The sequence below is a fragment of the Pipistrellus hanaki genome (genome assembly GCF_964339955.1).
Source record: "Pipistrellus hanaki genome assembly, chromosome: 7".
Taxonomy (NCBI): Eukaryota; Metazoa; Chordata; class Mammalia; order Chiroptera; family Vespertilionidae; genus Pipistrellus; species Pipistrellus hanaki.
Window position 1 is genome coordinate 54,766,929 of NC_140509.1, and position 24,004 is coordinate 54,790,932.

General features: G+C 43.5%; 1 protein-coding gene across 1 annotated transcript in view; it reads left to right on the forward strand.

The window, feature by feature from the left end:
- Window positions 1–24,004, forward strand: part of ARMC2 (armadillo repeat containing 2) — an 86,624-nt gene that overhangs the window by 46,387 nt on the left and 16,233 nt on the right. The window contains exons 10-11 of the mRNA XM_084890533.1: window positions 7,902–8,047; window positions 12,661–12,760. Coding sequence (XP_084746659.1) covers window positions 7,902–8,047; window positions 12,661–12,760 — 246 coding nt within the window. The remainder of the gene's footprint in view (window positions 1–7,901; window positions 8,048–12,660; window positions 12,761–24,004) is intronic.

Here is a 24,004-nt window from a genome sequence, read left to right on the forward strand (position 1 = left end):
TTCCCTCAATAGATGGTTATTTTGGATATATTCATTGAGGGAAAGTTTGAATAAGTTAATGACACTGGCAGCATGAAAAAAATATATATATGTTAAAATACAAAAAAGTGTAAAAATAAAGCAGCTTTATCCCTGAGATAACATACCTCTAACATTTTAGTAACCACGCTTCTAAGCATTTTTATGCATATACTAGAGGCCCGTTGCATGATATTCATGTGAGAATAGGACCCTGGCTTCACTCTCAGCTGCCTGGGAGCCAGCAAGTGTCTGCTCCCCATCTCAGCTGCCCAGGAGCTGGCACATCCTCGCTCCTACTGGGAACCAGCATGTCCCAGTTCCCAGGCCACCTGGAGCTCTCAAGTCCTCACTTCTGTCTGGAGCACTACTCCAGTAGCTCCTTCCACCGTCCCCCTTCCCTTCATAGCAGGCTTCACACCACTCTGTACCTGCATATGCAAATTAACTTCCATCTTTGTTGGGTTAATTTGCATACTCACTCTGATTGGCTGTGGGTGTAGTGGAGTGATGGTTAATTTGCATGTTTTTCTTTTATTAGGTAAGATATGCTTACATATGTATAATTTTATATAATTCTTGCTTTTTATCATGGACCTGGTTCTTTTTAATAGTTGTTTTTGCTTGTTTTCCATCATTATTTTCTCTCCCTTTTTCTCCTTCTGGTCTACCCAGCAAGCCAACTCTGTGCAGACTGATGTGCTCAGCAGCTTTTAATATACTCGTAGGTTTTCAAAAAGAATGTAGGCACACACTTTCTTCTCCTTTCTCATTTGACAATAGTAAACCCCTGAGTCATCTCTATAGACTTATTTTATTCTTTTTAATGACAGTGTAATATTCTGCCAATACCTCAAATAATCAACCATTCTCCAATTGAGATGTTCACTCTGTTTTAGTTTTTATGCAATAGCTTCTGGAATTCTTATCTAGTTTAAAAAAAACAACAAAAAACAATCTCAACCATATAAATTATGAGTATACATACATAAGCTAGAAAGTGTGTTAACTCTCATTCTTTAGCTTACCCTGCCTATGGGTAGTCTGCCTCTTCAGATCATGGAATCAGGACCAAGGCAGTAACTTCTACTTGATGGAACCTTGATCTGGTTTCTGGAGGAAATAAACATCTTACCTATAAAATGGAAGGAAATATTTCCATGATTATATTTCTTAAATTGGCACAGATAACTTCATTAACGGTTGGATCAGGGGTCCTCAAACTTTTTAAAGTGGGGGCCAGATCACGGTCCCTCAGAGAGCTGGAGGGCCGGACTATATGAACTACTAATTCCTACTGTAACACCTCGGCTGCGCTCACTGCCCAAAAAACCTGGCGGGCCGGATCAAACTCCTCTGCGGGCTGCATGTGGCCCGCAGGCCGTAGTTTGAAGACCCCTGGGTTGGATGGTTAGACAAAGAATATATCTTTAAAGCAACTCTTTGGAAGACTTTGCTTGGCTAGGAAGCAGAGGAGGCCCTTGCTTTCACTGAGGGCTGTAATTTATTACAATACAGTGAGACGCTCGGTTCTGATATTTGATGAGTTTCGACAAAAGCATCCAGCTATGTAATCCACATCCTCATCAAGATGTGGATTTCTCAGGAATTCCCTCCCACTTCTTGCCAGCTAACTCCTACTTTCCTACCCACCCCCACCACAGGGAACCATTTTTCTGATCTCTTTCGTCATAGATAAACTCTGCTGTTCTGGAATTTAATATTAAGCGGAATGCACGTGTTTATTCTTTGGGTCTGCCTTTTTTAGTTTTTATTTTAAACTTAGTATAGTATAGATTCACAGGATGCTGAGAAAATAATAGAGGGGTCCTGTGTACCTGTCACCCAGCTTCTCCCAATGGTGACATCTTACATTAGGAAATTGATAGAGCGCAGCACAGTTAACTAGAGTGCTATGTGTGGCGTATTTTGCTTATTAGCGTCCTCACTCGATATTTTTTCCATTGATTTTTAGAGACAGAGGAGGGGAAGGAGGGAAGGAGAGAGAGATATATATTCCATATGACTGAGAAAATAAAATGCTTTTAGAGACAGCCAGAGAGAGAGAGAGAGAGAGAGAGAGAGAGAGAGAGAGAGAGAGAGAGAGAGGTGAGAGAAACATATCAATTGGTTGCCTCTCGCACAGTGCCTGACCAAGGCTAGGAAGCCACCTCACGACCCAGGTACTTGCCCTTGACCAGGAATCGAACCTTAGACCCTTTGGTGTGCAGGCTGATGCTCTAATCTCTGAGAGACGCTGGCCAGGGAAAAATGGCGTGTGTGTTTTTGTTATAACCTTTGGTGTTGGTTATTAGGCTTGCTCGTTTCCTCATGATGCATTTGTTAGTGGCAAGGGGGCAGCTATTTTCTACTTATGAAGTTCCCTGTGTTTCTGTGAAGGATACCCAGTAGTGTATAACTAACCGGCCACTTGCCCATGAGCGACTAGACAGGCAGAGCCTCGCTCTTCTTGGGGGAGGAGCTACATATAGGCAACTCATTTTCACCTCAGACTCTCCAGACACAACACGTCTGAAGATTTGGGGAGACTCAGAGGCCCTAAACATATGTCTGTGGTTTTGAACTTGGAAATAAGAGAAAAACTAAGCAAATGGGAAAGGGGAGAAAGTGATCACCATGGTTGGAGGATTATAGCTTAAACTGAGGCAGGGGTGCTTTCTAACCCTGAACCCAAATTAGACTTGCCTACCAAGTCCCAGGCTGCTGCCACCCCTGGGAGAGCGGGGGACACCTGTGCTCACCAACAGGAAGTGAGAGGTGGAGAGGGGCCAGAAGGATTACACCAAAGGAAGTCTCCTTATAAGAAAGGCAGATCAAAAGCAAGAAATAAGTATTCCCACCCCTGCTATGTCTGGGGAGAGCCCGTTGCTTTCAACTGCTGTCCTATCGGCTTCAGCCTCATCCCTTCGTTGTATTTGTGTGGCCGTAGAGCAACGTGCCTGACTTTAACACGAAATTGTGAAAATCGGCGGCATCCCTGGCAGTTCTTAGCGCATTGCCTCTTCACACTCACTTCCCTTACTATGCTGCGCTGGCCTTGTGCACCGTTTATATGTCAATCAAAATGCCAGCTATGGTGATACATGTGATAGCCCCGACTAGAAGCAGCAGCCACCTGCTCATTTTACCAAGGTAACTGACGTAGGGGCAATAAATGGATATATAATAGACCCAGGCACATGTTAAATAGAGTCTCAAAGTAGGACACCGAGGGTTTGAGGAGGACAGAACCAGTTCCTGCTGACGTAGATCATCCACGGAAGGAATGTGCCAAACTGGCTCCATAGCCAGGCAGCAGGCATTATCAAGGATTTGGAGTTAATATCACTCTCAGATGCATGTGTCTTGACTCCAATGAAATGCTTAGGAGTTTTTGGTGCTTGTGGTTTCATGTATATAGCAGCATCTTGTCACTGGTTTCTTTTGTCTTAGCCAGGACTGTACTAATTGCACATGAGACAATGTGAAACTTCTTGGGTTACCACAGAGGCTCTGGTTTTGGCATGTCTGTGGTCTCAGTTGGGCGGGCACAAATCCAAAAACTGAATGTGCTTTCATTAATAGGGGGAGATGGTTTTGCTGAGGTTGGAAAATGGTGTGGCTTTGGTCTTAAATCACTTGACACTGTTCGTGGTCTCTGGCGGTCCTGTTTATCCTGCCACTTCATCAGCGGGAAGTGGACCGTTTTGCAGTTGGCAGCTGAGATAAAGCTCGAGGGATTTTTGGTTATGGATATTCCAGATGACTGAGAAAATAAAACGCATTTTTAGAGATGGCCAAATGGGGTGAGGGAGACAACGGACGAGGAGTCGGAGCCCGAGATGCCCACCTACCTTAGTTCACTGGTGAACATTCTGGGCTTGGGTTTCCTCATCTGAAAAGTGAGGCTCAAACCACCTTCCTGCCGGCCTCCGGGGGTTGGTTGAGAGAGCAAATAAGATCAAGCGCATGAGCTAGCTTTATAAACCATAAAGTAGCTGCTCAGATCCTTTTCATAACAGCATTTCAAAGTGTAAAAAGAAATACAGCTGAATCTTGATGCTAATTTTGGTACAGGAAGAAAAATACCTTTCAAACTATTAATGGTACAGTTTTCAATTGCATCATGTTCCAAAGATTTCTTTGAAAGCTGTTTGTTGTTTTTTTTTAAATCGAGAAAATATTTCTTCAGCCAACAATGGCATGATGGATGGTAAAGTTCCCGGGCTAGCCACAAAAACCTTTTGAACTCCTGATGTACCAAAACAGGAGTTCTGTGGTGGCCTGTGGTCTGGCTCCTCTGATCTGGGGCAGCTCTGAGGGCTGAATGCCTTCTGGGGAAGAATCTGGTGAGTTCCCCAGGGCCTGGGGACGCTGACGGGTGAATGGCTCAAAGGGAAGAGAGAGGGTCATCTACTGGGAAATGAGCATTTAGAGAACCTCAGGTGGGCCACCAAGCCTCCCCTACTTGTGTCCACCCCAGCGCGTAGAGGATGCTGGGAACTGGGCCACATCTGCTGGGCCTCTGTTGTCATTCATAAGTCTACTGATCTAAATTGGGGGGTGGGGGAAGGGAGGCCCTTCATTTTTTAAGCTTTCTTGTGTTTACTAAGGTTTTTTAATTAATCATTGCAAACATAATTTGAAATTGAGAATAAAGTACCTATAATCTCTTGGAGGGGGGGCAGGGAAATAGATGCCAAATCTTTTGCCTTCTATCAATAGTTGTATTGTGTTAAAACGCTTGTTTAAGCCTCTATAAATCATCTAATCATGTCTTAATATTATTATTACTTTTTAATGGGCTCCCCGTGTTGACTGCATAGTAAGAACTTTGAGGCTCAACTAATTCAATGTGAGATAGGACAGCTTTGCTAAGCTCACCAGGCATTTTACCTGGACACACTGATTTATTTATTTATTTGTTTGTTTATTTATTTATTTATTTATTTATTTAGGAGGGCGGGGAGGTGGCAGGGATGCTAGAATCGCTTTTGTCCAGGAATTTGGGAAACTCAGAGAGAAGTAACTGCCTCAGAAAAAAATCGAACTCCATGAAGTTGTAGAGAGTAACTCAGTCATTTTCCTGCAGTAGATTAGTAACCGGAATTACACTGGAATGTGTTTTCCTTGATATATACAAAAAAATGTAGTCCCCTTTTGTTCCAGACATCATCTGATAACTTCTACTAAAGAAGAGCACTTAACATTTTATTAATCCTCTTTGTGGATTATAAATTCCACATTCTTCTCCTTTTTCTTCTGCCCACTGGCTGCCTTCTGACTCAGAATAGCTGTCCCAAGGGGCTGCTCACTCAGACATGGGAAAAATAAGAATTGAAACTCATGTGTTTCGGTTTGCTACATCTTGATGAGTAGCTAAGAGGTTGGGAATTGCTCCAGTTAGGAAGCTAACCAAGCATCTATGTAGGCATCTAACTCTTCTTCTTCTTTTTTTTTTTTTTTATAAAGTATTTGAGATGGCTTAAAAAGTTTATATACAATAAAATAGGCAAGTGCACAGCCAAGTAGAGTCCGGAACATTATGAACTAGAATAAAAAGTTAAGAAAGAGGCGGATACATTTTTTTTAAGCATAAGGCTTGGACTCTGGTGAGCTTCTGCAGGCCCTGTGGGTGGGCCTTCCTGGGGGCTGGAAGCAAAGTCTGCTCCAGAGAACACGGCTCATTAATGATTTCCGAAAATTTATCTCTGTGAAAAGTTGGACCGAGGTTGAGAGTTAAGTGGGTTGACTTGGAATTCGCCTCTACTGTTACCACAGTATTTAGCTAGCCTCTCCTCCCACAGATCTTTTTACATTTTTCCCAGAAAAGGCCACTTGACTGGGCTCAGCATTCACCCCATCCCCACACCCGCAGTGAGACTGGTGGCTCACAGCCAGCCTCTCAAAATGGGGGCCTTCAGGGCTGCCTCTGCCTGGTGACCTCCTTCTGACCCTCCTCCCCCGGGATGCAGACTCTGGTTTGCCACCAGGCCTCTGCTAATCCAGGCACTCTCTTGCCAGAGGCTCCTTAAAGGAGAAATGCCTCCTTTTTTTTGTCTCCATGTTCTTTCACCTCCCTTCCTCCCCCACTTTCTGTCTTTATCTCCTTCTCTTTCTCCCCTTTCTCTTTTTGTGTTTCATCCAGCCAGCTTTTCATGGGCATATTTGTTGTCCTCTGAGTAGAAAGAGGAACAAGAAATGGTTTGTACCCTAGAGGAGCTCATCATGGGAGAGAAGGTGCATGGAACAAGTAGCTATGTTTCTGTGATAGGTGAGATGTGGGCATGAACAGGATGGTTTGTTAACCTGGAAGAGGAAGTGATCAACCACTGATACATCTTCATGGGGGAAGTGAGCTTGAGGTTGGTCCAGAAAATGAGCTGGAAGTGAGCAGATTGGAGAAAGGGTGTGGAGTGTGATAGAGGAAGACATTCTGGGCAGAGGCTTGGAACTGTGACATGACAAGGGCATTGTGTATGGTGCAGAGTCTAAATGGTGGGAGGAGGAGGAGCAGGAAGAGGAGGAGTAGGAGCAGGAAGAGGAGGAGGAGGAGATGGATCTGGAGATGTGAACTGTAGAGAGGGAAGAGCCTTTAGGATGTGGACTTTGCCCAATGGGCCACCAGAAGTCAGAGGTCTTTGAACAGGGAAGGGTGGCTCTTGAGATGCTCCCTCTGGGAGACGAACCTGACAAGGCAGAGATGGGAAGGAGCCTGATCAGTGAGCTGTAGGGTTTGGGACAGAGCTGAAGAGGCTTAAACTGACCCAGCAACCGGGTGGTAGAGAGAAGAGGTAGACCAGATGACTATTTGGGTGTGACAAGGGAAAGAGGAGTGCCTTTGTCATGTAACTAGATGTAACTAGAAGGAGATTTGGGACTTGTATCTCCATCATTTGACTCTGAGACCAGTGATCTCTCTTCTGCATTTTTTATATGAAGTCCCACAACAACAGTAGGGATGAAACCCAGGATTCTTCAGCTGTTGTTGGGTAATTGGTGCCTGTGATGCCATTCCCACATCTCATCTGATTGAATCCTCACAACTCCATGGCAATTGTTACCACCCTCACTTTACCAATGAGAAAAAAATGTGCTCTGGGGGGTTAACTAACTAACCCAAGCTAGTGAGCTGTGGGGCTAGGACTTGGCCAGGCCATCCAACTCCTGATCTGACTCTCTTAACCAGTAACCTGGCTAAGACAAATCACAGTGCATATTAAGAGTATAAGATAACAACTATATTATACTCTTTTTAATCCTATAGTATAAGGACAAATCACAGTGTGTATTAAGAGTATAACAACTATGTTAGTTTTATGGATTTACTAAGTTGTTCTCTTCTCTACTCTTCTCTTCTTTTAGACAAAGGCTAAAGTAGATAGTTCTCCTGAACATTTTTTACAAAAATGAGACAAATTTTAAAAAAATCAATACTTGCCTCTTAGAAGAGAATGAATGAAACTAATAGTCTTAAATATGTTTTGGCCACAGCATTCCTTGATGCTACTTATAAGACTATGGGAAGAGATGTTTCCTATAGGTGGAACTGATGTGGCACATTGCAGAGTCACTAAAGATCTTATTTCTGTTGACAAACTCAGATATGATTTCTGTAACCCTGGGGCTTTGGTATACTAATTGATCATTAACATGAACATTCTTTACCTTTGAACCAATGCCGGCTTTCTTTGTATTCATTTCTTGGTTTTCTTTTTATTCTATGATATTTGTGTCTAGGCCCACGTTCTCTAGTGGGAGATGCATAACAAATATAATGAAACTTATGGGATGAGTTGTGGTATGCTGATTAGTGTTGCTATATTTTCTGGTGTTTAAAAAAAAAAAAAAAAAAAAAAGGCACAAACATGCTTTTATCCTAGATGACTGCTACTTTGAGAAACTTGGTTGATTCACCCCTAGCAAGAAGTAAGTTGCTAAGCATCGGCGCCATGACCCAGCTCTGCACAGTGATGGGACAGTACACAAGTGACAAGGATGTCTGCACCAATATTGCCAGAATATTCAGGTAGGTAGGCTGAGCAACGAGGTAGCCTTACAAAAAGGCCAATGCTTGGATTTCAGGTTATCCTTAATATTTGTGCGTGTGGCTGGCAAGGAATCCTAAATTTGCTTCTTACTTCACCTAACAGCAAAGGCAACTCTAATGGCCCCAGCTTAAAATAAATTATTTAAACCTATGACTCAATTTCTAATGTATTTGTATTTCTAATATGATTCTAAACTCATCGATTGTAAGTCACCTTAATTCTTTGGTGAGTTGTGAGTTATCCTAGTGTTTTTACAAAACAAACAAAACAAACAAAAATTTCTGTTAGTTTATTGGAGATGAAGAACTATTTCAAAAAATATAGCAAATTTTCTGATACACTTGGAATTAATACTTAAGGGTTTTAACTCCAAAAGGAGATCATTGCTGAGAAAGTCTGATCTGACAATTTGTCATAGAAGTTTTGTTTCTGTTGTTTGGCTGAACTGGTCATGTCCACACTGTACTGCAGAACTGACGATCATCTGAATTCAGGTTGCCTCAAAGCACGATGTCATGTTTCAGAACCACCTTGAAAGTATTTATCCTTCCTCCTCACTGCACTTTGCTGGTTTTTTTACATAATGATCCTTCTCAAGAGACCTGGCCCTTTCCTGAGCTCTAGTACTATAGTTGTTTTAAAAAATAGAAACTTCCTGAAGACTGAATTGGTAATTGACCCCAGTTTGAAAATGTGACACCAGATTTGATCTCGTAGCACTGCACTTTCCTGAGCTTTGTTCTGGGTACTTATAACTCCCTTTTAGAAGCACTGTAAAGGATCAAGTTATTTTTTGTGTATGGTGGCATGTAGGGATCCAATTTAATTTCTCTCCCAGATGGATAGTCAACTGACCCAGCACCTTTAGTCAACTACACCATATTTTCCCCCCCATGATTTTAATGTCTAGTCAATAAAACACAAGGTTCCGCACACTTGTAGGTTGTTTCTAGGCATTCGTTTGGTCTATTCTCAGACCAGCAGACACTGTTTTACTATTACGGATTTAATATGCCTGGTTATAAAATGAATCCATCACTTATTTTCTCCTTTAGAGTCCAAATTCCTCTTCTCTTCCTTATGAATTGGAGAATCACCGAAGGTCCGTGATAGGAACTTTGGGGTTATTCAAGGACCTACACTGAGTATGTAGAGTAATTGGGGTGGGAATGGGAAGATGGGATATCTTTATGAAACTGAGTCTTTCATCCATCAACATTTGTGATGTCTTATTTTCCTCTATATCTTTCAATAACATTTCATAATTTCTCCAAAAGTATTTTGCACATCTTTTGTTAGATTTATTTCTTCATAGCTTTTGCTGTGATTATGAATGTAATCTTTTTAAAAACTGTTTTCTAATAGGTTGTTGCTAGTGTATGTGAGTAGTATTGATGTTTGATTATTAGGTATCCATGGATCTTGATGAATATTAGATGTAAAAGTTAATAGATTCTCTTGGAAGATAATGTTTTCCCATTTATTACAACTCCTCTTCCTTGTCCCCACCTCTTTCTTCTTGGATTGCTTAGGATGCCCTATACAAAGTTGTGAGAGAGTTTGGCCTGGTGCCTTTATCCCAACTTTAAAGGAAATATTTTTGTAGTTTTACCAGTTAAAAATAATATTTGTTTTAGGTTTTTATAGATCTCTTTAGAAGGCTAAGGAAAATTTTTGTCTAGAAAGGGCTATTAAATTTTCTTAAATGCTTGTCCTGAATCTGTTGTGTGGTTTTCCATTTTTAAAATTTTAATGTAGTAGATTCCATTAATAGATTTTTTTCATGTTAAACCATTACATTTTGCTAAGTTTAGTTCACTAACATTTAGTTTAGGATTTTTCATTATGGTCATGAGTTAAATTGACCTGTACTTTTCCTTTGTCAAATTGGCCTTGTCTGGTTTCCATGTCAGGTTTACATGAACCTCATAAAAGCATTTTGGGGTATTTTCTTTTCTAGAAGAATTTGTGAAAATTAAACTTATCTTTTCTTGAAAAGCTTATAGAACTTGCTGGAGAAGCTATTTTATCCTTGTGTGAATGTGTGAATATCGTTGACTACTGAGACACTTTCTCTATTGGTCAATACCTAACCCATTTCCTATTTCTCTTTGTGTCAATTAAAAAAAAATTTTTCCCTATGAATTTGTCCATTTTATCTAAGTTTTGGGTCAAAGAAACATGAAAATTAAAAAGCACCTACATATATTACAAATACTACAAAATACTACCAATCAACATTTTTGGGTTATTGTCCCAAATACCCCCTTATCCATCTCTAATTATGCCCCTTTTTATTTATTTTACTTGTTTAACAAATACTTTATAGTGCCTACTACTTGCCAGGCAATAGCCTAAGCACTTGCCAACTACTAATTGATTTACTCCTTTTGACAACTTTAAAAGACAGGAACTGTGGTTATTATCCTCGTTTTACATGTGGAAATGGAGGCATAGAGAGGTTTGGTAGTACTTCCAGGGCCACACAGCTAGTAAATCACAGAGCTGCAGTTCAAACCAGCTAGTCTGGCTCTAGAGGTCATACATTTAACCACTATTTATACTGCCTCTTTATTGTTAATATTGATTTTCATTTCTCATTCTGATTATTTATAAGATTTCTCTTTTTTTAATCAGTCTTTCCAATTTTTTCCAATTTTTTTTTGCAGAACCAAAAGATTTATTGATACACCCTACTGCATGTTTATTTTCTTTTTTATTACTTCTGTTCTCATCTTTATTAATCCCTTTTATCTACTTTCCTTGGGTATATTTTTCTTTTTAACTGTTTTAATTAGAAACTCAATTCTTGTCTTTTCAACCTTTTAAGGCTTTATTTTTTTATTTTTTTCTAACTGCTGCTTTAGCTACATCCCAACAATGTTGATTGGTAGTATTTTGTAGTATTTCTAAGTGCTTTTTTTTTTTTCATGTTTCTTTGACCCAAAAATTGTGTTTTTAAATTTCTAAAATGTAATGAATTTTAAATATTTCTTTCTAATTTTATTTCACTGATCAGAGGCTGTGATCTGTGAGATACCAATTCTCAAAAAATGCACTGAGACTTGTTAATGGCACAGTACATGGTCAAGTTTTTAAAATAGTAATGATGTTTTACCTATTAATCTATCAATTAATGAGAAATGTATGATTATCTCCCAATTTGATGTAAGGTTGTCCATATTGCCTTGTTGGTTTTGTAGGTTTGCATGCTTGCTTGCTTTAGAAACTTTGAAGCTATGCTTAAGGCTTTTTGCCTTCTGCTCCATTCTGCCTGACATTAGTAGACCACTAGCAGCCTAGTGCGCACCTAGCACATTTGCTGCTGGTGGGGTCCCAAAGGAGTCACTAGTTGGTATCCAACCAGATTTTGTCTAAATTTCTTGGCCTGCATTTTCTGGACCATGATAGTGTGGGTTGTGAAAATTCACACCAAAGCAGTGACATCACCATGGAGTAAAACCCCAGGGCTTGGCGAAATTCGTTCTCTTCCGCCATGCTGTCGGCGTGAGTGGGACAGAGCCCATGCTAGCATGGAAAAGGCTCTTTTGTTTATTGCATTGGTCTCGGCTCCCTAGTGGTCCTTGGGGATCACGAAGTCTGGGCATAACACATACATATGTCAACATTTATTAAATTCAATACTTTAGATATGTAAGGTTTATTGTATGTCAACTATATCTCAACAGAGATGTTTTTAAAATGATGTCTCGATGGTAAATTATGTGATGTTACTAAGAAAGGACCTGGCATCTAGGGAGTGCTTAATTAGGGTTGGGTATTAGTTTTACTGTTAGTATTAAAAAATTAGTATTAGTATAATCCTACCTGCCACTGTCATAAAGGGCCAGGGATAAAGTAAGCCCTCATCTGCAGATAGACCCAGACAGTAGACCTAAGAGTAAAGGGCTGGGAGTCAGTACAGTATAGGCTCAAGAGCTTGGGTTTGGGGTAGAGGGAGACAGAAATGGGTTAAAATTTACAAGCACAACCCATATGACACCACCCCTCAGAAGCCTTCCCTGACGCCCACTCAAAATTAATTATCTCCTCCTTTAGCACTTTGTGGACTTCATAATGTACTATTTTCCTTGTCACAGAACACAACGACCTTATATAAACAGCTATTGTATACCAAACTTTGATTAATCTACACATATAGTAAGGTAAAGCTAGGCAAAAGCATAGTAAGGTAAAAAAGAAAACTCTATGAGATATGAAGAGGCATACAGTCTTAAGAATGAGTGAAATGATGAAAAATCATCCTTATTGTATACCTCTTTATCTGAAGACTATATAATTAAATCTTTCATTTTTATATAAAAAAAATCACACCATGTGCATGTGTTACAGGCTTTGGGTTTCTGTTTGTCAAAGAGCCTTTCTTGTGTCCCCACTCCATGCCCCCGGAGCCCACTGCAGACAGCAAACCTCCCCAAGGCTCCTCCGGACTGGTGTGTGGACTCTCTCTAGACTCTTTTCATGCCCTGGGCAATGTTTTGAAGATCTGCATTTACAGTAACACAATGTGTATGTGAATTTTATGGGAAAACAAAGTTTACTTTTATTTTCCCATTTGGCATTCCTGCAGCAAACTTACTTCTTACCGGGACTGCTGTATTGCCTTGGCCAACTGTTCCAGATGCTACGCCTTGTTTTTGAATCTGATAAACAAATACCAGCAGAAGCAGGTCAGTTCTTCCCGCATTTAATTCTTCAGTGTGTCTTTGCATTGGTGTATTCATGTAAGCCCATGTTGAGTGACTTGATGTTTTAAATGTAAAGGTTTCTATTAGAAACTTCCATTAGATATGTAATGGGCCGCCCTAGGAGGCAAAGAGCTAGGGAGGGAGTAGTTGGAGGCAGAAAAAGCCTCAATAAAATGTCCCTGTGGTAGGAGGATTCCTGACTTGGGGTCAGGGAAGGGGGGTGGGAAACATGTACTACCACTGCTTTGTTCTTCCCCTACATGAGAATCACCATGGAGTGAGGTGGGGGTGCACTGGTTATTTCCAGACCCCACCCAAGCCTACTGAGTCAGATGGGTGGGGAGGGGCCTCGCCATCTGCTCGTCAACAAAAAACTATCTGGACTTCTGATATAAATTAAGTTTGGAATATCCCTATACTCTAAAAAGTCTTCTGGCACTGAAATTCTCTATTTCTTTTACCTTATATTTAGAAAATAAAATTTCTACATAAGTATTTAAAGGAAATAGCTTGGTTTTAATGAACTGGGCAAAACCATGTATAGTTCTTTTAAAAAAAAAAAAAAAAAGAAAAGAAAGAAAGAAAAAGAAAGAATTCACCCAGCTAGCATGGTTGAGCGTTGACCTATGAACTAAAAGGTCATGGTTTGATTCCTGGTCAGGGCACATGCCAGGGTTGTGGGCTCGATCCCTGGTGGGGGGGTGTTCAGGAGGCAACCTATCCAAGATTCTCTCTCGTCATTGATGTATCTATCCTTCACTCCCTTTCCCTTCCCTTTCCTGAAATAAAAAAAAGGAAGAACTCACAAAGACTTCTCCTTAATAAAACTATAATACTTAGTACAAATATAAATTTGTGTTATAAATTTTTGAATAGTCATTAAATGCGGTCCAATTTTATTCACTTTTATAAATGATCAAAGTGACATCAACTCTTTATTGGAGACATTTTATACATGTGGTTAATTTTCAAAATCATATGGTAATTTCATCAGTTAACAAATAAGTTATGTACATGCTAAGAATATTTGTTTGTTACTATTATATTAACCATATCAAAGCCACTTCACAACATAATCCTTATTTGCCCCAAAGTGCATTAAGCTTATTTTTACTCAGCCAAGTATGGAACTGGGTAAAAATAATGAAAATAGTAAAATTTGTCAGATTTTACACTATTGCTAGCAATTTATTAAAAGGTTGCAGGTCTCTTTTTGGTGATATGAATAACAGAAAATTCTATGCTCTTACTATTGATATATAATTTACATTTTAAAGAAGATAAAAGCTTGCTTAAAGGTTTAAGTTTTTATTTAATTGTTAAAAACTGATTTTCAAATATGCATTTAAGTTTCTGATTTTGAGTATTTGGCTTACAAAGGCTTTCTCTATATACTTTATATTTTCTCTAAATTACATACTTTGAAAGATTTCAAGGTATAAGAATTTGCCTCATCAAAGAATGAATTTGACTAACTTACCTTAAAGTATTCACAATCTCCTGTTAATGTAAGTGTCCATTAAGCATTTATTATTTTAGATTTTGGTACAATGTATTATCAGAACTAAAATTTTTGGACAAGTGAATTAACAAATGAAAAGCTTAGGCATACCTACTGGTTTCTTTTTTAAGGGTAACGACTAAACTGGTAGAAATGCTAAATACCATAGTATTGAAAGTATTATTTTAGGTTCTAAAAAAAGATTTAGTTGTGGATTTTACTTTGTAATTTTATGTTGTGGATTTACTTCATGGACTTTTACTGTAAATTTATTTTATCATCATTATTCTCTTTTGCTCTGGTGTTTTGATCATACACAACTTAGATGATGGTTACTGGAGGAAAAAACTCTTTGCCTTTCACTAGAATTTTCAAATGTGGATGAAAGAAAACACTTGTTTTTAACAGTTTGATTTCAAGTTGTCATAACTTATAAAGAAAGAACATCCATCAGTTGAGTAGTGACAAATAGCCTTATGGCATTACTAATAGACACTGTTTTGTCTCTCTGATTGTAGCTTAGATGAAAGCCATGTTTAATAAACAGACAAAAATTCTGGTGTCTTGCCAATATGAGACACTGGATGTGTCAGCATGGGAAGGGTATGCTTTTTCTGGTTCCAGAGACTAAATGGCTTAAATTTTAATTGGCATAAAATTTACCACATTTCTCACTGAACTACTTTTTACCTTCATCCATTAGTTATCTGCAAAGCAATATTGGTCTTTAAACGCCATATTTTTCTCTATTGATTGAGAAAAATTATAATTTTGTGTTTCCATTAAAATTTTTTTGATCCAAGAAACAAAGAGCACCTTACAAACTATGTTTGGTAACATGTTGTTTATTCAGAACCATCAAGAAAATGCATAATGTATCCCCTTAATCACCAAACTGATTTCAATCATTTGAAGGTGAAAATCACATTCAAGTATATCACAAAAGATATTAAAAATAACCAGAGGCTCTTTGTCTACCCTGGGAGCATGAGTTTGTCCGTGAGGTTCTTTAAACCTTGGTGTCTTCTTTCTGTAGATTTCTCTCTCTCCCATTTCTCTTGGTTGTTCCCTCTGCCTTTGGTGATGGTTGCCTGCCTCTGGCAATTATGCATTTGCTTGCAATTACTAAGTGGACATTATAACCATGCTTGTTCAAAGTAACACCTTAAAAAGTCTGAAATCAAATGGAATACGAATAGGCCCTTTGTGAGAAGTGCCTAAGAGACTCTGATGGAATCTGGTTACTTCTCGTTCTCAAAAGCAGGTTTATATTTCAGGGTGCACCTCTCACATCCCCTTCTCCGGGAAGCCTTTCAAGACCAGTCACTTCCTCTCTCGTCGGAGCCTCATTTTAAAGACTTTCGTGCAGCTAGTACACCTAGCTAGTCTACCCGGAGCCAGGAGCCAGGCCGTATGTCCGTGATGTTAATAATCACATCATTGTGATTAAGAAAACTTACGCAAAACTTAGAAATAGGGTGAGGCTGCCTGTCCGGACAGAGTCGTGCTGGGGCGCCGTTTCGTCGGCAGTGCTTATTCCTGAGGAGAACGTGTCTGTGTTTAAACTTGTATTTAGAGCCCAGACACCAGAAAGCTACACGTTAGCTTGTAGGTCTCTCTCTGGGAGACAAAATGACCTCAAAAGTTATGGTTTTATTACCCTGTAGCGATTTTCAACCCTTTTCATCTCCTGGCACACATAAACCAATTACTAAAATTCTGCAGCACACCAACAATATATACTTTGCTGATCTGACAATGAAAATAGGTATAGTTTTGACTCATTCACACTGGTTGTTGTGTTGGCTGCTGTCATTTTCTTATTTGGCAATCTGAGGAAAAAGAGGTCAGTGCCCCTGACTGAATAAATAGCTGGGTATATTGCATGTTTTAAACATTCTTGGAGCACGCTAGTTGAAAATGGCTACTGTAGGCTATTAGCCAGGTGTGTATCTAACCTAGTAACCTTATCCCAACACGCTTCATAATGCTTACAGACACCCAGTTCTTTGGAACCAACTTTATCATTGTATTGGATCCTTCATTAATGAGATAATTTTTTAAAATCTGTTAATTTATATTTGTATGAAGGTCATGTTGTTAGCGTTCCTAAAATTATACTTTGGCTTTACTTGTACTAAAGAATGAAACGTTAGCATTTTGAGCCAGCTTTGTTTGTTTTTTTGGTTTTCCTTGTGAGAGAAATAGATACATAATTTATATTTTCTTCAAAACCAAACTATTTCAGAAGAGCAGGTAAATTGTTCAGGTTATGAGGAAGTTGGTGGGTGTCCCAACTACTTGCTAACATCATTCACCAAAAGCTCCCGTCGGTCTTTATAAATACATCTTTCTTTTCTGATTCTGCAAGTGGTTATTACTTGTGTAGCTGCCTCACTCACTAGTGGGAGTTCCTGTCTTGATACACGTGAGATGATGCTTGATATTGTAGGCTCATGATGCGTGTTAGAGGAATGAATTTTGAGTATGTAAAATGTTTTGAAGTCTGTAAAGTATCATAAAAATACTTCTTATAGTACTCTAGCTCTTCTCCCATAAATATTTACTTCTCCTTAGTTTGGAGGAGGAAAAAATAATTACAGCCACACACACACACACTTTTCACCTTGGTGGGCTGCCTTAGACAACAACACAATAGAAGCCATGGATTTTAAACCACTTCAGAGGAGCACGGCATGCTCACATTCCCTTGGCCCAGTGGCCAGTGGGATACAATTTGGTTCCCTCCCTCCCCTTTTCCTAGAAAGAAAATTAATTTCCAGAGATTCTACGCCATGATCTGGGTCAGTTCATCCGTGGTGGCTGAAAACTTGGTGACACCCGAGGTTTGCTTGAGCAGTTGAGGTTCGGGACTGGCCTTTGAAACCCACATCAGCTCTCCGCAGCTTCTTACATAGAGCGATCGCTTCCTAGCACTATTTTTGTTTCAGCCCCAGGAAACGTTTCTGCAGCACCAACTGTGTGCTGCAGACGTAAACGTTAGATAGAGGCTTTGTAGTTGCCTCATAGACACCACCTGTAGTCTCCCAATAGACACAGCTACCACCAAGTGGCGAAACAGAAAGAGTCTCTACACTTTGTTCTGGGGGCTCCGCATTGCCTCGGTCTTAGAAGATTTGAAATCAGCAGAGATTTCCGTTTTCTGAGACTCACTTTCAGTTAAATCATGCTAATGGCTAACTGTATTTTCAAAGAACAGAAACAAAAATCTTAAAAGAAAAGAAGGCCCTCTCCAGTGATAAGCGACTATCTCACACACGCCTCTTTACGTGGCATACCACCCGGAGGGGTGAGGAGCTTCACAGGGGGTGACCCGCTGCGGCCGAGTAAGCGCAGGGCAGCCGGCCACCGGGAGAGGCAGACTCTTCGCTCCCCCACCTGCTGCTGTTTCCCGTGAAAAGAAAAGAACGGAGGCGAGAAAATGCCAAAAGTTACTTTTTTTTCCTGTTTCTTGGCATTATGCATAGTCATCTCGTGTCAAGGTAAAGTTTGACTTTAGCGTTATCAGAATGGGTCTTTTTAGAATCTGTCTCTATGAGATTTTCACTTTAATTTTCGACACATCTGTGTTGTGAGGATTATTAGCGTGGAACATAGGTGACTCTTATAAATCGATATTATAAAAACCATCGCTGTTAAGGTGGTGAGATTCCTGATTCTTACTTGATTTAAATCAGTGGCTTATCATCGGCGTCACCTGGGGAGCTTTAAAAATCCGGGTTCTCAGGCTCCACCCTGGGAGGTTCTGACCCAGGGCTGGGATGGGCCCGGGAACCTATTTTTAGGAGGCTCCTCCAGGGATTCAAATGAGCAGCAGGTTGGGGAACCTGGTATAAATTAAGGTGGTTCCTTAACACATTTTTCCCCTCCAATATTAACAGCAGAAGGTTTTCTACGAAACCTGGAGACGTTCCGAAGTGACTAACCCAATCAGCCGCACAGAGTCAGCCTTCCTCTGCGGGCGTGCTGCTGGGAGTGACCACATTGGGCCCGGTGTTGGGGTACATTTTCCCGTCAGCGGTGACAACACAGGCCTTTCGCCTTTCGGACCAGCAGCCGAGGGGTGCTCTTAGCTAGAGAACACAGGTTGGTGCCATACACCTGACTTGTGTCCAAACAAGTGGTCCTGGGCCCAGACACACCGACAACACCGATACCACACTGATAGCTATCATAGTGATGAGGCTCGGGTGCTGGTCAGAGGAGGCCACTCGGGAGAGCTGAGCACAGGCCCTCCTGTGGGACTCTCACCACCACCTGCCAGAGGGATAACTCATCAACCTCCAGCTGGTTAGATCAGCCATAGTTGTTGACTTGTTAGTGACACAACCACTAACTTTTATTTTAAAACTAGAGGCCTGGTGCGTGAAATTCATGCACTGGGTGGGGGTGGGGGTGGGGTGTTCCCTCAGCCTGGCCTGTGCCCTCTTGAAGTCCAGGAGCCCACAGGGGATGTCCGACTGACATCCTTAGTGCTGCTACGGAGGCTGCTGTGCTCGCCAGCTGTGAGCCTGGCTTCTGGCTCACTGACCACCAGGGGGCAGCTCCTGCGTTGAGCATCTGCCCCTGGTGATCAGTGCATGTCATAGCTACTGGTCATTCCACGGTTTGGTTGATTTGCATATTAGCCTTTTATTATTTAGGATAGTCACAAAATATTCCTGCAGATAATCCTGCTTTGAGAAACTTCTGTATATACCCATATCAAACCTTTGGAAGTTCGCAACAAATAAATCTGAGGGACATTAGTTCACGTAAAATAAAGCGTGGTCAGGTTTACACCACCCCTCTTTGCACAGGGGCGGGGCCTGTCTGTACAGGGAGGTCACGGGTGAGCCAGGGGTTCCATTCAGCAGGAGTCTCAGGGACCAGGGATCCACTCCTCCCAGCTCTAAGGAAGGGTTTCCTCAGGGAAACGACTCTGGCTCATGTCTCTGAGGTTGTTTTGTCCAAGCTCCATGGTACAGCTAGTAACCCCGGTTGCCATACTCAGACAAAGTGAGACCGAACCACAACATTTAAGTTGGCTTAATGCCATTTGAAAGCTGAACTTCAGCATTAGGTAGAATATCTATGAAAACCACTGTTCAGAACTCAATTAAATGACAAATTCCACTTAAGAAACGTGCACCTATTGTATGCTTGATGGTGGGAAGTGCATTTGGGATAAACCAAATGTGAAACAGATGGGCCAGCGACGAAGGAATGAGCGGTGGACAGCAGCCTCGCCCGGCGGAGCCCGGAGCCTGCCCCGGGAGGTGCCTCTGCCGTCGGCGTGGCTGCATTTGGCATCTCTGCGAATTACGTTTGGGTTTGTTTCTTGAGAGAACATCAAGGGATTTTTCTCATTTCTTCTGTAAATATCTGCCGGGCAGGGTATCTGATAAGATGCCTCAAATATGACTTTTAAGCCTGGCAATATTTTGCAAAGGTCACGGTCCCAAAAAAGGAACCCTTATCTAGATTCCCGTCACTCACGTCTATTGAACAACTTGCCTGGCTAGCCCTCTGCACCTTTGGAAAGGTCCGGTCTGCGGGGGTGGGAGGGGGTGGGGGGTTCAAACACAGCTTGCAGAGGAAGGGCCGTTATCAGAGCCTGCGCTACCCTGTCCGGGAGCCACCAGACGTGTCCTTGCTTGTGCTGCTCTGAAGGTCATGCCTCTCATTCCATCCGGACTTCCCCTGAAGCGCCGTCCCAGCCATGTGAGCGCCATCTGACCGGGGTGCCTGGGCGCCGTGGCGTTGGAAACGAGACCTGGGATGACCGGGCAGTGGGGGGCGCGGCACGGGCATCTGTCCCTGTGCTCGCTGCTCTGCTCTAAGGCAGGCCGCCCAGGCCTAGCGTGACCTCTCTCTCCGCTCCATCCTCCTCGGGGCCAGAGGGGATTGGTCAGGCAGGCCCCTCCTCCTCTCACCCCGCCGCCGCCGCAGCCGCCTTTATATGGAGACTTGGCTGCGGCTCCCCGCGGCCTCCCGCCTGGCAGGAGCGAGCCCCGTGGCCGTCTTCCCAGGCCCTCTCTCTGCAGGCGCGTTCCCAGGGGGTGCTGAAAGCATTTGGCTGTGCCTGCCCCGTTTTTTTTTTTTTTCCCCCCCCCCCCCCGAGCCCTGGCCTTGGTCTGCACCCTGACCGGGCGGCGGGCAGCACAAGCCCTCTGCTTGTTCATTCCCTCCAGCTCCTGCCGCTTTGCCCTTGCGGAACTGGCTCCTCCACAGCCCAGCGCGGAACCCAAGTGCCTGGCTCACAGAAGAGGACACAGCGGGAGGCCAGCATTGCCCTGGCGCTCAGAAGCAGGCGGCGCTGCGATTTTCAACCTTTCCCATCCCGTGGCACACAAAAACTAATTGCTAAAATTCTAGGGCACACCAAAAAAATATATATTTTGCTGACCTGACCAAAAATTTAAAAAACAGGTATAATTTGGAGTCATTCACACCAGACAGCTTTTGCCATTTTTTTATTTGAGAATCTAAGGGTAAAGAGGTCAGTGCCTCTGACTAGTCCGCTGTTGCATGTTTTAAAAACTGGAGGCACACCGGTGGAAGATCACGGACATGGGGCCGCTCAGTCAGCGAGTGCCGACGGGAACGGACAGATGGGTGGAGGCATGCAGTATAATCTCTCCCGGTTTTTAAATGATTTTCGACGAGATTCTGGGTTTTGAGTCTCCAGCATCCCAGATCCTTCCACGGTACGCGGTTCGGCGCTGACGCAAACTGTTGGCCCGCTTTCCGAATCCTCGGGTTCGCTGGCATTTGTACAGTATGCGGTCTATCTTCTGAACTGGCCAAACTTCCCTGGTCTCCTGGCCACCTGTAAGCTCCGTTCATGCCGGGGTTTGAATGAGGGTGGGAGGTTGGGTACATGTTATAAATTGCAAGCCCTGACCCAGCTCTCAGATCCAGGCGGCACAGGAACTTTCTAACCACGTTTCAAACAGAGCATGTTGGTAAACTCCGTTTTCTGGTTAAGCACGTTGACAGCCCCTGCAATTTAAACCCGTTTTTTAAAAAACCTTTCTGAAAGGGTGTTCTTGACTTAGAAGCACTCCTCTACTAAGGGAAGTAGAACACCGTTTACTAGTCTTCTTCCTGTGTTTTTCCGAGGTGGGCCCTTCCCCAGGCCACCACGCTGCACACCAGCTGTGTTGAGGTGGTAGGAAGGGTGTGGGAGTCGGGGAGGAAGGCGTTCCCTGTGGCTGGCTGTGGGTGGGGAGCCGTGTGAGGTCCAGCAGACGTGGTCCCACGGGGCCAGGTGGTGCCTGAGATACCGACTTTGACACTTGATAGGCAGTGGACGTTTTGAGCAAGGATATGGCGTAGGAACTGTTGTTCTTCAAGAAGTGGTGTTGTCCTAGCTGGTTTGGCTCAGTGGATAGAGCGTCGGCCTGCGGACTGAAGGGTCCCGGGTTCGATTCCAGTCAAAGGCATGTACGTTGGTTTTCGGGCACATCCTCAGTAGGGGGTATGCAGGAGGCAGCTGATCGACGTTTCTCTCTCATTGATGTTTCTAACTCTCTATCCCTCTTCCTTCCTCTCTGTAAAAAAATCAATAAAATATATATATATCAATATTTTGAAAGTGGTGTTAAACGTTGACCTCACAGGGAGGAGCTCGTCAAGGGTCTCAGACCAGTCTCCCAACAGGCTAACCGGAGCGAGCCTGGGAAGGAGGGAGCGGGGGGAGATGTTGAGGGGATGGAGCAGAGGGAACCTGGTGACTGGTTGCGGAGGGGAGTGAGACAGGGCGGAATCAAAGATGTCCCTTGGGCTGCATCCGGCAGATGAGGAAGATGAGGGTCATTGGGAATGAGGAGATGGGCTGGCATCTACTCAAGTCCTGCCTCTTCTCTTCAGCTGTGTTGCACGTTGGGGTCAGAGAGCCTCTGGATCCGTTGCCAGATCCCTGAGTAGAGGGGCATCTCCCCCTGTGACCTGAGGCCAGCCCCTCTCCTGTGGAAAGGATCGCTCGGCGCCCACGGCTGCTGCTGCTGGGAGCCGCCATGGGCCGCTGTGCTCGGCAGCGTCCTGCTCCTCCTCCTGTTCCAGTGAGAGCAGCTTTATCTGCGGCCCCGTGGGGCTCGTTCGGGTTGCGTAACATGCTTGCTCATTAGGGCATAGCACATGTGAAACCGAAGAGACCATCCCACAGGCGGTCACCGGGAAGCATGGCTGAGGCCAGGCTTCCCACGGTGGGCGTACCTGTCTGAGCTCTGGTTGGCCACAGCTGTTGCTAGGCCGATGCCCTTTTAAGCGAAATTAGAAAGTCATCATGAACTGGTTATACTAGACTGCCTTCTTTAAAAAAAAAAAAAAAAAAGTATCTCTTCTATTTCATCTTCGTGTTGCTGCTTCACAGCTGCGATAGGAATAAGCAACTTTGGGTTAAATTTAGTAGGAATGCCATACAGACCACTGTCGGTGTATATGTGGTTCTAAGGTACTGTCTAAGAAGGAAGGAGAGACTCTGTCCCTCGGAAGAGAATTGCATATCGAAGGAGTTTCCTGCTGTGGAACCGTAGTCTCTGCTAATCAGCCATTTGGGGCCTTTGTCCAATTTTTCAAATCCTTCGAGGACTCTGAGTGGCGTGATGTTTTGTGGACCGGAGATGGCCTGTGCGGTGGGACCGTCGGCTAGCTCTCCCCCGTGCCCTCCCGGTGCAGCGCTGTGCCCGGAGCGGAGGCCTCCGTGGGGAGCAGGGCCCGGGGGCCCTCCTGCTCGGCCTCCGCTCTGCAGGATTCCAGATGAGTCAAGACAAGCACTGGCTTGGGAAAAAGGAAACGCCGCTCCTGCCAGCCTCCTGGAGGCTGCTTCTATTTCAGCCTATTCCTGCTCCCGCGCTTCGGAGACTGTTTTGAGAAGGGGGAGGAGGGGGGGAGGCCTCAGCCAGCCCTGGGAAAGAGGACAGACAGCGAGCGCAGCCATTGCTGGAAGCCTGCAGAGGCAGACTGCGCAGTCTGCAGGCCCCTTCCGTGGCTCTCGTGTGCCATCCTGCAGTTGGCATCGCCGCTGCCAGGAGCCGCCCCCTCCTTCTCCTCTCTAAAGGCAGGGAGAGACGTCTCCTGGCAGGATGAACCCCTCCTGCCTTATAGCCTCGTTTCTCCTTCCTGCATCTCCAGGCCACGCTGGGACCTCGAAGCTGTTAGGAGGAAGGGATCTTGGACATGGGAGGGGCCCGAGGGAACTGTGAAAAGAAAAGCAGCATTGACTCTTCCTGGATTAACCACGCGTGGGGTTGGTAGAGCTCTTTTGTGTTTTGAAGAAAGACGATCAGCTAAGGAAACCTGCTTTTACCTGCAGCCCAGGCCTCCTCTGCCTTTTGGCCCTTTTCTGTAAGGCTGCTGGTAACTACTAATCTGATCCACAAAGGTTTATTGGAATCCCTCCCAGTGACATAGTTGCATTTTAAAAGGAGCCCGTTCTCTCGCTGCGCTAAGAGAAGGCAAGTCCAAGGAGGAGATTACTAAACGGCAAGCACGTGGGAAGTAGGCCATGGCTGTAGAAAGGACTCCGGGGCTGGGTGATCCTGGGTTCACATCCTGACTCCACCCTCGCTGGCTGCCTGGCCCGGCACTTCTCCCAGCTGGCTCCCAGTCTGACAAAGAGCTCATCGCCCACACAATACTACCAGCACCCAAGCCGGTTGTAACCAGTCCTCAGTTCTCCTGTCAAATCTCTCCTCTCCCTGGACCTCCTTCACCACCGT